This window comes from Atractosteus spatula, chromosome 17, assembly GCF_055471065.1.
Source record: "Atractosteus spatula isolate fAtrSpa1 chromosome 17, fAtrSpa1.hap1, whole genome shotgun sequence".
Lineage (NCBI taxonomy): Eukaryota > Metazoa > Chordata > Actinopteri > Semionotiformes > Lepisosteidae > Atractosteus > Atractosteus spatula.
Genome location: NC_142722.1, coordinates 18,981,964 through 18,994,826, shown reverse-complemented (window position 1 = coordinate 18,994,826; position 12,863 = coordinate 18,981,964). Strand labels below are relative to the sequence as shown.

General features: G+C 46.4%; 1 protein-coding gene across 5 annotated transcripts in view; it reads right to left on the bottom strand.

The window, feature by feature from the left end:
* smtnb (smoothelin b) overlaps positions 1-12,863 on the bottom strand; it is an 87,487-nt gene that overhangs the window by 25,217 nt on the left and 49,407 nt on the right. For 4 of the 5 annotated variants that reach the window (XM_088936098.1, XM_088936100.1, XM_088936099.1 and 1 more), the window contains exons 9-10: positions 10,055-10,732; positions 3,654-3,709 (exon numbers count right to left, since the gene is read on the bottom strand). In XM_088936098.1, coding sequence (XP_088792224.1) covers positions 3,654-3,709; positions 10,055-10,732 — 734 coding nt within the window. The remainder of the gene's footprint in view (positions 1-3,653; positions 3,710-10,054; positions 10,733-12,863) is intronic. The other variant, XM_088936097.1, reaches the window with a different exon arrangement.

Sequence of the window (12,863 nt, the reverse complement as noted above, 5' to 3'; positions counted from 1 at the left end):
GAGGCAGCAATACTGACAACTGCACCACCATGCTGCCCTCTTTTTAATACAGGATGAAGCATCCTACCTAATCAAGTCATTTTCTCAGCATACCCAATTATCACACACCTCATACCCCAAGTATATTCTGGGAAAAGGAGGATGCATCTCTTCAATGTGTGGATCAACATTTAGATGGAAATAGTTTTTTAATAAACTAAAAACTGAAACTAAACTTAATACCCATAAAAGGTAGGAATTTTATGTAGGAATTAAGTGGTTAAAACCACTAAAAACCAGGTTGACAACATAGAAACTTGTCACTCTTGCACAGATCTGAATGAACAAGCTGACAGCCTTCCTGAGAATATGAATCAGCTTTTCCTTCAGTAAACCCAATGGCTTTTTCAAACCCTTTTCTAAAGCTTTTCTAAAAAGGGCACTTTGGTTCATCTTTATAACTGCTATACAGTGCTTAATTCCTAACTAAGCTCCAATACAGCACCAGGCAATACACAGTATAGCTGCACGTGTTGAAATGTCACACAACACCTTGATTAAAATTACTCGCTACCTTGTCTGACGGAATATTTCACATTCAAGACTGACAATCCCAAACACACCCACACCTGTCTACAGAGTGAAAAAAATCCTACAGTCCTAATGACATCATTCCCTGAGACTTTCCAGGGACAGGACCTCGGAGAGACAAAGCCAACTTTCAGAGTGAAGAACAGAGGAAACAATGAAACTGTCTCTCCCCATATTAACACCAATCATCCATCCACACATCTCACAGTAGAACATAGCCCTGTCTCTTATGTGAAGCACACTAAGACTCACTGTAATGAGACGTGCTGTCTAAATGAAATGTTATTTACCATTAGCAACCTCAAACAGCTTTAGAGTCCCTGCAGGGATGGTAATGCAGCCTTGATTTATTCCAAGAGGCAAGCATAGCTGCCGAGCAGCAGTGAGATTACATTTCACACACTAACCTTAGCCTGGGAGTCTTCTAATGTCCAGGTGACAGATCTCAGAAACTCCCTGATATTGCCTTGTCTGGCTCGGAAAGCTACTCTGCCTGCAGGCTGAAGCAGCAAGAGCTTTACATTTCACAACGGCCAAGATCCCTTTCCCACCCAGCAATCCTAACTAGAGCAAGACAGTTTAATTCCTTCCCACCCCCACCGCCTCACCACAGACGCGGCATTAGTTTAATTAACTAGCCTCCTAATCCGTTAACGAGATTAAATTACAGCCCAAGTAAAAAAAAAGCAAAAGCTAGAAGCAGTGCTCGCTGTTGGGGCTCTCACGTGGGTGTGGTTCAGAAAGTTCGGGAGGCCACACGGAGCCGAGATCAGGATGAGCCGCAGACCTCTGTCCTGTGAACCCGTTTCACATCGACACTCTTACATGGGCTTGCAACTGAAATGGGGCAAAAGGCAACTTGGAAGAACCAGAAAAAGACGCTGAAGTCGTGCTCATAACCGCGGTTCTGAAATCGTGCCCACGGTCCAAAGCAGGGTGATCATCATCGGAGAGGGGGTACTAACGCACTGTCAGGTGCTTCAAGGAACTGACTGAGCCAAAGTCCCTGGAGTCTCTTGACTGAGACAGCAACGTTTTTTTTCCCCAATATTTATGTTCCCAGAGCCGTCCGCATGTCAGTTGCGAGCCTGTCAGGTGGAGTGCAGGGCTGCTTTCGGAGAAGGAAGTGCAGGGCATGCACAAGGGAAGACCAACCTCCACACGTCGCACTCACAGCTGGACTTCTGCAGACTGTACAACAGAGGGATGGGCGTTGCACTCAATGAAATGGGAATTAAAGAGCTGAAGAGTTCGAAAGTTCAAGGCAAGTCCAAGTGGAGGAACAGTGACCTGATGTATTAGATTCGTCTGGATGAGACCGTGTAAAAACTCCCCACTCTGCAGAGTGAAATAAGATTTATTCTCTTCATCATTTTTCGTATCACAATTTTGAGATTAGTGCTTTATGCCAAAAGCAGAAAAACTGCCAGAAGCAGAACTAACACATTCTAGACCAGATGTTCGGAAGAGCAGCACAGGGGAGAGCGGACCCAGAGCGGACCCAACCAGCCGGCTCCAGAGCCGCAGCTCTGTCTGAAAGGAGACCGGCCGCCGAGATTACCGTGCTAGATTACCATGTTAGAGAGGGAAAGAAAAGGCTGAGAGGAATCGAACTGGAAAAACAGGTGGTAATGGAGCAGAAAAATACACGCTGCTGGGATGATGAAGCAGCCGTTTATTTTCCCAATCTTCCTTTTGCTCCTTGTATGGAGTCGCAAGGGTCGGGAGATTATCAATCAGTTTTTAATTGCATCTCTTTTCAGCACCAGCGAGCTGGAAGCGAACCGCCGGACGGCCTGAGGGCGGGCACACTCTGGGTTTCCCGGGGGCAGCAGTGCAGCCGCCTCCCTCTCCTCGCATTACCCTACAAGGACAGAGGCCGCCAGGCTCCATCCCTCGCTTCCAGCTCTGCCCTCGGCCCCGAAGGATCCCGACGCCACGCAGCTGCATGGCGAATAACGAGCAAACGCACGTGTTCGCGGCTGTCCGACCGAACACAAGGCTGAACACGATCCCAGATGTCTCGGGTTTGGCATTACAGCGGAGCGACTACCCCCGAGCTACCCTGAGGGCAGATGAATGCAGAGCCTGCTCCCCTGTGCGACGCAGCTGCCAGCTGCGGACAAGTAAATGAGGATCAGACGGCTGAAGGCAGTAGTTTGGGGAAGTAAATGTGCGGAAAAGCTCCCGTTGTGGTACAGGGCCGCCTCCTCAAAAGAAGAGACCTTTAACAAGATCCTGGCAGAAGGTTAACAAAAAAACAAACGCACCCCTGCACTGGCACCCCTCCACTGGCTTCCTGCTCAATTCAGGCTTGATTGTAAAGTCCTGTTCATGGTGTATAAAGCTCTCTGCTCGCGCAGCAGACAGCGATGAAGCCTGTGTCCCCAGCATGCAGCCCGGCTCAGGAGCCTGGAGGTGCAGAGGAACCACCAGTGGCCAGGCGTCTCCTTTCAAGCCTCTGTGTGCAGTGGAGCGGCCAGCACCCTCTTGTGGTTTTTCAAATCACATTCTCAAACCTCGACTTTCAGAACACTGAATAATTCCTAAAGATCGTTCGTTCGCATTGAACACATGTACTTTGATTTCACTTATGTATAGTTTCTATTTACATGTTCTCCATTCAGTGCAGCAACCTTTTCTCATCCTTGGACTTGGCTGCTACTATGAGAATTTGATTGACTGATGGGGAACAATGTTCTTTGCAGTGAATAAAATAGGATGTCCAAATTCTGGTCTTCAGAATTCCCAAACCCGCTAGTTCAGGTAAAAACCAACCTTCTCACTTAAAGATTTTGAATTAATAAACTGCTTTACTTAAAAAGTTTTAAACCATCTGAAGTAAAAGATTATAAATCAATTACAAAATGTAAAAGTTGGAAACTAACCCTCGACATCTTTAAAGCAAATAAAAATAAATAAGATTTAAGCTTATTAGGTTCCTTTAGGTTTCCATTATGCTGGGAGCTCAGCTAGAACAAAGAGCAGGACTGGAAGACCTCACGTGTGTGGATTTTTACACGGGGGCCATGCTGCTGCAATGTCACGCGACAGCACACACAAGGAGCAGGGTCGAGCCTCACCTTGCTGACTCCGCTGGAGATCTTGAAGGGTGCGGCTCTCAGGCCCAGGGTCAGCTCTGTGAAGAGGAAGCAGGAGAAAGAGGTCAGGCTAGAGAGGGATCAGGAAACCAGCCTGCATGGCTCATCAGATAGAAAAGACTTCCTCCAGCCTTCTTTAAGCTTGTCATTAAAACAGGAGACGTAAAACCATTACAAGGTCATTTAAAACACAAATGATTACTTCTGCTGACTAGCTTTGTCACAGGAAATATGTTGAGGAGTTCCACAAAAAACTGTACTTTTTCCCCACCTGGTACTAAAACTGAGAAATACCGCAAAAAATCTTTCTTAAAGTATCAAAAATGTTCATCGCATTCCTTAAATGACAAAATGATTTTTAAAATACAGACATGTTTGGCATTTTTTTCTTATACGCAAACAAAAAGTCACTGCCGTGTCTCCAGCACAAAGGGTTTTGCCTTTATCATCAGCCAAAGCAAAACCTCTGATGGGATCAAGCGGCCTGCCAGGAGCGCAGGCCCTGGCAAACGAGCAATAGGCATCAAGAAAACCGTACGCTTTCAAACCTTCACATAAAACTGCAGAGCAGTAAGCAGCTGACCAGGCTGGACTTGTAACTGGAAGGCTATGGGTTCCAATCTCAGAGAGACATTTAGATTTTTAGGAGATATTTGACAGAGTGCCTCATGAAAGATTCATTCATAAAAAGCAATTCTGTATCCAGTACATACAAGAAAGCCCTCAAACATCTCTGAGTTGAAGCAGATCTGTAAGGAACAATGGGCCAGAATTCCCCCCAGGCGATGAGAAAGTGATCGACTCTTACAGCGAACGTTTCAGTTCAGGTTATTGCTGCTGAAGGGACGCCATTAATTACTGAATCAAACGGGAGGGGCTTAATTTCGCACACAAAGACATTGAATACTGGCTATTATTATTTTCTTAATAATTACAAAGAATTTTTGTGTGAATTATTTGTCAAATGTCAAATGTGTTATTTTTATCTACTATTAAGACTAGGTGAAGGTAAAGTGTCTAAAAATGTTAAATCATAAAATCTTAAGGGGGGTGTATTTAGTGTCAGAAGTAAGGAACTCCAATCCTTGTTTGCCGAGTTCCTACAGGTTTTAGAGGCAGCTTTCAGGAAAACTATATACTATAGACAGAAAGTGGGAGACACTGAACAAAGAAGCTGCTTATGAGCCAGCATGCTTAGGTAGATAAGGTACAGTACAGTATGTTCAGCTTCAAGACAATGAGGGGAAGAGATAAAAAGGAAAACAATGCTAAGACAGATAAAAGTTTAGAATTTAAACCAAAGGCTAAATTTTTACAATATAAACACCTCATTCAGAATATCGTGTGCAATTTGTGTTACGTTGCAGAAGTGTTACAATGCATTTATCCAGAGAAGAACCATCAGATACACTCCAGGGCTTGCAGGAATGCCCTACACTGACAAGCTGGAGAAAATGAACCTTTTCAGTACCGAACAGAGACGACTATGAGGGGACAAGATCCAAGTATGGACAAAGTCAACAGCGCGGGCGACTTCTGAGCGAACACTGAAACACAAAGCAAGGAACACCTGGAACTTATAGGAACACGCATGGAAAATCAAGAACAGGAAGCACGTTGTGGAAGTGTGGCCTGTGACACCCTGGGTTCCTTCAAGAAATCGATGGATGAGATACTTGGATCAATGAGCTTACAGCACCCAAACAAACAACCTTCTCTCGTTTGTAACCTATGTTCTAATGAACCCCATTGGACTGGAGTCCCAAAGAGCGCAGCAGAGATCCACACGGGCTGGACTGTGCTGTGCACTACTACCACACAGTAACAGGACAGCCTGGCCCACAGTCTGCTGCAGGATAAGAGCAGAAACACTGAAAACCTCTTCTGTTCCACATATGGTGAGAAAAAGTGGTTTGTGCCAACAGGTCAGAGGGTCCTTTTTTAATAGAACTTCGGCTGTTCTTGATTAAGTAAACTGTTTGGCTTGGAAGCCCTTCAAACTGTAAAACCCACTCCTGTTGTTTTAACAGCCCAGCAGCTGGATGAATCTGTGGTTTAAAGAGACAGTCGAGTGACCAGAGCTAATCCTCTGACTTGTCTGCAGCTTTGCAGGACCTTCCAATAATAAGCCTGAGCTGGTCAGTGCCAGGGAGAGTCCCTGAAGGAAAATGCGACGCAGTACACGCGCTGAAGGGCACCCCATTCACTGCATCCACACCGTTTACCACGGCCCTGCAGTGACAGTAGACGGTCAACAACTGTAAGTGTGTTAAGATACCACCCTGCATCACAGCTTTTAAACCGTCACGGGCAAACTGTCAAAACTGAGAGTGAATGTTGACTTCTCTTCCCTCTCCTTTCCTTTACAGCAGCTGCTGTTGTAAACCTCAGAGAGGCATTCCTCCCCAGGTACAGGGGAGACCTTCAAGTTTCCAAGAATCAACAAGCAGGGCTTTCCTCAAGCATGGAAAGAGAATTGATTCTGTCCATGTCTTGCGGCATTCGGATCTACTGTAGGAGCAGCATCAAGCAGAGCTGTTTTAACAGTGATCCTATGAAAAGTGCAACAGATGATTTATGCAGCGAATCCTCCCACACTCCAGTCAAGTCTTGGTTTAATAGATGTGACCATACAAGGACAATTTTGTACTTAGTCAAGACAATAATTTGGCTTTAGTTTATTACCAGTGCTTTGTAAAAACATTCTGACTCAATCTCATGCCACAACCTGCTGCACTGCCTAGCTTTACATAACGTCATAAATGAGCCAACTTTAGATCACTAAAAGAATCATGAGATGAGTCTTCGTTCAGCTCACCATGATGGCTTCACAGGAGAAAGCTCAAATGATACATTTTTCACCAGTTCCTGTGCCTTCTATCCTACTATGATCTCTGGCAACACAGATCAAGTATGCAGGTACTTTCCAAAGCAGAAAGACAGGGAAACTACCGCACACACAGAACCAGTAAGTCTTCAATGGACTGTTGGAAACACACCAGCTACAGGTTCTTATTCTGATCCTGAAAGACCCACTTTTCTTGGTTTTGTTCCAGCTGATCTGCCAATACAGATCCTTTCAATTGAACGTCTTCCTTGATTAGACTTTTTAAAACTTTTTCAGTCTTTAGCCTCTGCTTTAAGCATGTTATTGCAATGGAATTTTGCAAACAGAACTCAAGCCACGTTCTTCTCAAACCTCCTTATTAAATTTGTTACCTTTCTTCTGCCAAACAACTCTTCATTAGCAGCCAAATATGGGTGTGCAGACACAGGTGGGAATTACACATACTGCTCCAGAAGTGATTGTTCTGTAGATGGCCAATTACTCACATTCCACACACAGTAAGAAAGGCAGGTATGAAACATTTGTTGATATGAAACAGCTTGAGAGTTGATTCTAATTATTAACCCCATGCAATTTCAGCTACAACTGATCTAATAAATCAACTTCCTCAAACGATTAAGAGTTCAGTTAGAATGAAAACCAGAAGAGACGGGTATCTCCATGACCTGGGGCCATTCCAGGCTCTGGTCACATCACAAGCTGACCGCCACCCGAGAAGAGCTGGAGTTCAAGCAACGTGCCGCCTGCCTGCATGCGAGTACTGTAGTGATGTCAGTGAGAGACGCTCAGCTCCCTTTCCAGCCAGGCGCTGTTGAGCTTCCCAAGTGTAAAACCAGAATCACCTTTAAGGAAATTACTCTGGGGTACTTAGTGCTGCAAAATCATTTAACATCCTGTATACCAGAACGCAAACAAGACAACAGACATCATTAAGGCAGTGCACTTCTAACTAAGAATTCTGGTCAAGCAAAAAGACGTCCCTAGGAAAGACGCTGTTCAGATACCAGGTGTTTCCGGCAGTGTCTTTCCTGCCTGCTTCTTTGCTCTGGAATTGTACAGATTAGCAGTGGAGGAGAGATGACAGCCAATGACCCCCTCCTCTCCACAGAGCGAGCACACTGCAGTTCGCCTTTGGAGAGTCGGCACACCAAACTGTTATAGAGGCATCCAGAATACTATCAGTAATGACTATCGGTAAACACTGAATACATGTACCCACTCTGGAGAGAAAGGAACGAGACAGGCAAGTGAAAAACAAGGGAACAAGCTCTTATACAAGTTGTGGAGCCTGCATAACGTTCTGGGAGCTGAAGCTGAAGCCAAGTGAAGTAGGGTACTTCTGAAACCAAACAGAACAGACACAGGTCAATATCTAAACAAGCAAAAACAATTAACAGGCATCAACTGGCAGTGGATTAACAGAAGACACATGGTCTATACAGAATCTTACAGAGACAGCTTTTGGAACAGCAAGGAATTTATTGTGTATTGTCAAAGGACGTGATAACTAGAGTGTCATACGCTAGGATTCAGAGCGCCATCAGCACCAGAACACACCTGCAATCAACGGCACGCAGAACAAGAGCTGATGGACCAAGAGACAGCTGATGGGAGGCCTTGGGTCTGAAGGAATCTTGCGTCCGACAAGCCCCCGTCACTACTGCACAAGCTCAACAGATGAGGCTGGAGGACCCAGCCCCTGCCCGGCGGTCACATTCTCACCTGCTCTGGAGACAGAGGACCCCTCTCGCTGCACTGCAGAGGAGTGGGACGTGGTGCCACAGAGCTCACGCCAACACAGGTCCTACATGCAGCCATTCCTCCGAAACATGTCGCTCCCTTTGCAAAAACGCTCTGGAACACTCTTTTGCTACATTAATTACAACTAAGAAGCCCTTCAAGCCGATTTTGTAAGTGGGAAAGAATTCGGTCGCTTCTCAAACAGGAGAAGCAGAAAGCAGCCCATTGTGCTGAAGCGCGCTCCCCCGGCCGCCACCTCATTGTCTTCACAATCCGACTCCTCCCAGCTGTTTACAGTTTGGATGTTCTTTGACTTTTAATGAAGCCCGCTGACTCCTGGAATAAGCGCCTGCTTGTGCTCCTTCGGTCTCCGCGCATTCCTCGCTGCGCTGGTGCGGAGCCGTGGCATTCGCCGCCCACGGGCGCAGTTTACAGTTCCCCAGAAACACGACCGACTCCGCTCTTCTGGGCTCTGAACGCCGGCCCACCGTGTGCTGGGAACAGGAGGTGGAACCTCTGGGACACAGCTCTGCCACAGGAGCTCATCGGCTCGCCTCAATTACTACTCTTTCCTCTAACCCCCTTCACGAAACACACATCTGCACACACCTCTGCTCTTCAGGACCAGCAAAACACTAAGACAGCAATTTATAAAGCAAACCCTGCCAAGATATCCGTTCAGAACTTTGCTTTCTATTACAACACTCACTGTTATAATATAATAATGTTGTAAAAAAGTGTTCTTTCCCCGAGGAAGGAGGAAAGTCAGGCCATTCAGATATTCTTACTATGGTTCATCATGTTGTGCTTTATGTTTAAGAAAAAAAGCATAACAGGAATATTGTGTTTTTTTACCCAGGGAATTAGTTTCCAAGCGTTTTTTTTCCATTCAGGAGAAAAAATGCAGCCCTTACAAGCCAACACAGGAGACATGAAAGTGTTTCAGGATACGACATGTAGAGGCTCCACTTTTAGGCAAGACTTCAAGGGCTCTGCTCACCAGGACCCTCCCGCTGGTGTGAAGGTGACATTTTAAAAAGCACTGAATACACACGCGCTGAACATATTTGGGTTAATCCACTTACTGATGTCTGTAGAAAACATCTTTAAAAGCACTTATTCACATGTCAATGAATACATTAATGCAATACTTATGTGACAGGAGGTATTATTTTACTCAGTCTTCTGCATATTTCACTACTCGCACGTGATATATGTGATCACCAATACTAACCAAGGTGGCACAGCTTTCCAAATCAAGGCTATGCAGGGGACAATATTAAAAACCATGTACTGTACATGCCACTCAATCACAATCACAGAAATTATACATTCCAAACTTTGCATAGCTATGCAGGAACCTGTTGGCATAACAGCAACCTGTTTACTCTACAGCTCATAATTCATAGTGAACATTATTGTGCTGATGGAACCTGCACATTCCATGTAAAACCAGGGTGAGGTGACACCTCTCACTAACTTACTCTAATAGGACTCCAATACTAAAAGAATAATAAATAAGCAATAGTTCATTTTATGTGAAATCTGTTTAAGAAAGTAGTGAGGAATATTTTCCAGAGGCTTTTTGGGAATGAACTGGTCTGGTTCATACTTTTTTAAAAAATCCTTCATAAAATAAACATTTCAGCTTGTTTACCTTTGTGCGTGAGAATGTGATGAAGGATCACCATCTAACAGAGAAGCAAGACAGTTTCCTAAGCAATCCAGAAGAGGTTTTACAAACAGATGAGCCACTCGGGACCCGGCTCTGCACCCCGGTGTGACAGTCGCCTACCTGCCCGCTGGCCCATGGGGCTCCTCGTCACCCGGGCGCCGCTGCCGGAGCCTGAGGGGTGCCCGTTCTTGATCTCGATGGTGAGCAGGGTCTTCATGTCGGGGTCCTGTGCCTGGCAGGGGGCAGGAGCGCTGGGGGTGGGACTCTCAGGTGCCGCCCTCGGGGTGCTGTGCTGGTCTGAGCTGGCCGAGCCGGGTCTCAGCTTTTCATCCCTCGATGACGTGACCTCGGAGGCCTGGGATTGGCTGCTCTCGAGCTCCGAGGGGGAGGGCGCTCCAGGACCCGGCGCGTCAGCTGGCAGCCCCCGCCGTCTCCCAGCCCCGCTTCGGGACAGAGCAGCGGAGCTCCCGCAGGAGGACGCAGAGCTCGCACCGGAGCGCCCGGCTTTCTCCTGGGAAGAGGTAGGACCCGACGCGTTTCTCCCATTCCTCTCCCTTCCTCTGGGTTCCCTCTCCACCCTGGAGGGCTTGCGGAGGCAGTGGTCTTCAAAGAGGCTGGTCACCTTCGACACCGGCGTTTGCACGCGATAGCCTGGCACGGCCCCATTGCGGACAGCTGCCCTCTTCTGCCCCGAGAGGCTGGCCTCCGGCTCGGTGAACCTCTTCACCCGGTCGCGCACCGAGCTGGACCTGCTGAAGGCAGAGGCAGGCTCCTTCCTCCCGGCAGTGCGCTCTGCTGCTGCGACAGGGCAGAGACACCGCTCAGCTTCAGCTCGAACCAGCCCCCCAGCAGCCCTCGCCCACTCCTGCTCCTGCTCTGCTCTCCCACCCCCGGCTCGCACAGCGAGCAACTTGTTTTCTATGCTTTTTCATAGTCCAGATGTGACTATTTACTCTTGTCTAGCTCTGATGTTCTGTTAAGCTTTTCCTGGATTTTCCTTCCCCCTCTGACCCGACTAAAAAAACCTTCTTTTCCACTGATTTCCTCCCATTACATTTGCGTTAAGAAAAAAAACTCGCCTTTAATTTAACATCAAGTCATCTCAAGCATTTTAAGATAAACATTTGTTTTACAGATACTTTACTGCTATGTTGCAAAGGAACATTAAAGCAGTTCCTTTTAAGGTCAAAGGACATGCATACATTTTTCTTTTAAAGCTCATAACAACCAGTGCCTACAACTCTTCTGTGTGCTACTATTAACTCCACACCAGATCTCAACACTGCACAAGGGTGGAGTAAATACACAACACGGCACTGTGTAGCCACTGCACTACTAAGAAAAACTGAGATGGAGAGAAAGATCTATGTCATAGGTCACTTCATTTTGAAATTTATTATTCTACAGAGAACTGTTTTTACTCAGAGCTGAAATTATTTTACACTAAAAGAGCCATCATGCGTCTCCCCATAATTTCACATTTGCTGTATGCCTTATGGGAATGCTTTTCATTACTACTGGCTGCTTCTTTTACATTTCACTTACTGAAATGTAGTTCATTAGCAAATCCTGCAAAACTAAAAGCTTCGGCAAGGACATACTGACATTTACTCTCCAGTAAACAATGCTGTTGTTGTGCTCTACTTTTTAAAGCTCTTTTAACTACAATGGCAAAGTTTCTGCATCTTATGATTAATTTCATTCCAGATCTGAGAACTGCATTAAAGTTAAAGTTTTGCACATCTGACAGTCTGTGCAGTGATGTCAGCGAGATCGTGAGCGCGTGATAATATCGTTTAAGTGTGGCTTCCTCGCTAAGAGACTGTGGGGCTACAGTCCACCTACAGTTCTCAAGCATGGTAGGGCTGTCGAGTCCTGTTTCTGGTGTGCCGATGTGTCAAAACACCAAAGTTAGGTGACAGATGGCCATACACCACAGGGACGCAGTGGAAATAACGGACAGGATTTTAAAGTTGCCCTAAACAACAAATGTGCTAGACCTTGCAGCTTCAGAACCGAGAGCAGCAAACGTGTAACAAAGATCAGCTGATCACTCTTCCTGTCACCGTTTGGATAGGGGGAAATCAGTGTAACTCATTTGATTCGTCAGTTAGCTTAATTTCCAATAAGAATTACCAGATGGTATTTTAGTATTTGATTGACATGAATGAATTTCTTTCAGTTTAAGGCCACCCATCCTATCCCAGAGGAGCCTCCAGAGCCCTGTGCTCACTACACCGGCCAAGACACTTCCTCTCCAGAGCTGCCAAGACCACGCTTACACACCGATACAAATCCATCATAAAGCTAATCTAAGTCACACAGGGCATTGTGTAACCTTTCTTAAAAAAATCAACAAGGGCTTATTTCTTCAACAGAAAATCCCATGAAGAGCATGGCGTGAGGGGCATGATCCAAAGTCAGTTAAATAAGACCACAGGAATACGTTGCTCCCAGTTTTCTAGAAGAGTGCGGAGCTGCGAGGTAACCTCACACACCGCTCCAGAGGGAACAGTGCGTGTATGGTCCTAACCAGTGCTTACTTTAAGTTACTGTGCCAGAAGAGCTCTCCTCACACACGGGCGGGTGAGAACACTGAGCCTGAGAGCTCAGGACAGCCCACGGAGGCACACAGGGGAGGAGGGAAAAGGTGTGCAGAGGCCTCTCTGCCTTAAGGAGGCAAAAAATGTACATCGGTTCTGAGGGACTGTCTCGTGTTTCTAACCTCTCCTGGGAGACGGAGGAAGGCAGACAGCACAGAGGACGTCTGTAGATCCATCCTCACGGAAATCGGGCAAGCGCGCAGGCTCCTGCCCCTATAAGGTCTCGTTTTTGCTCCGAGCAGAGACAGAAATAACTGGAAAAGCAATCAGCGCTGTGGAAGAGACAGCCCCCAAACCTCTGCAGCAGGACAGTGACCACTACCCAG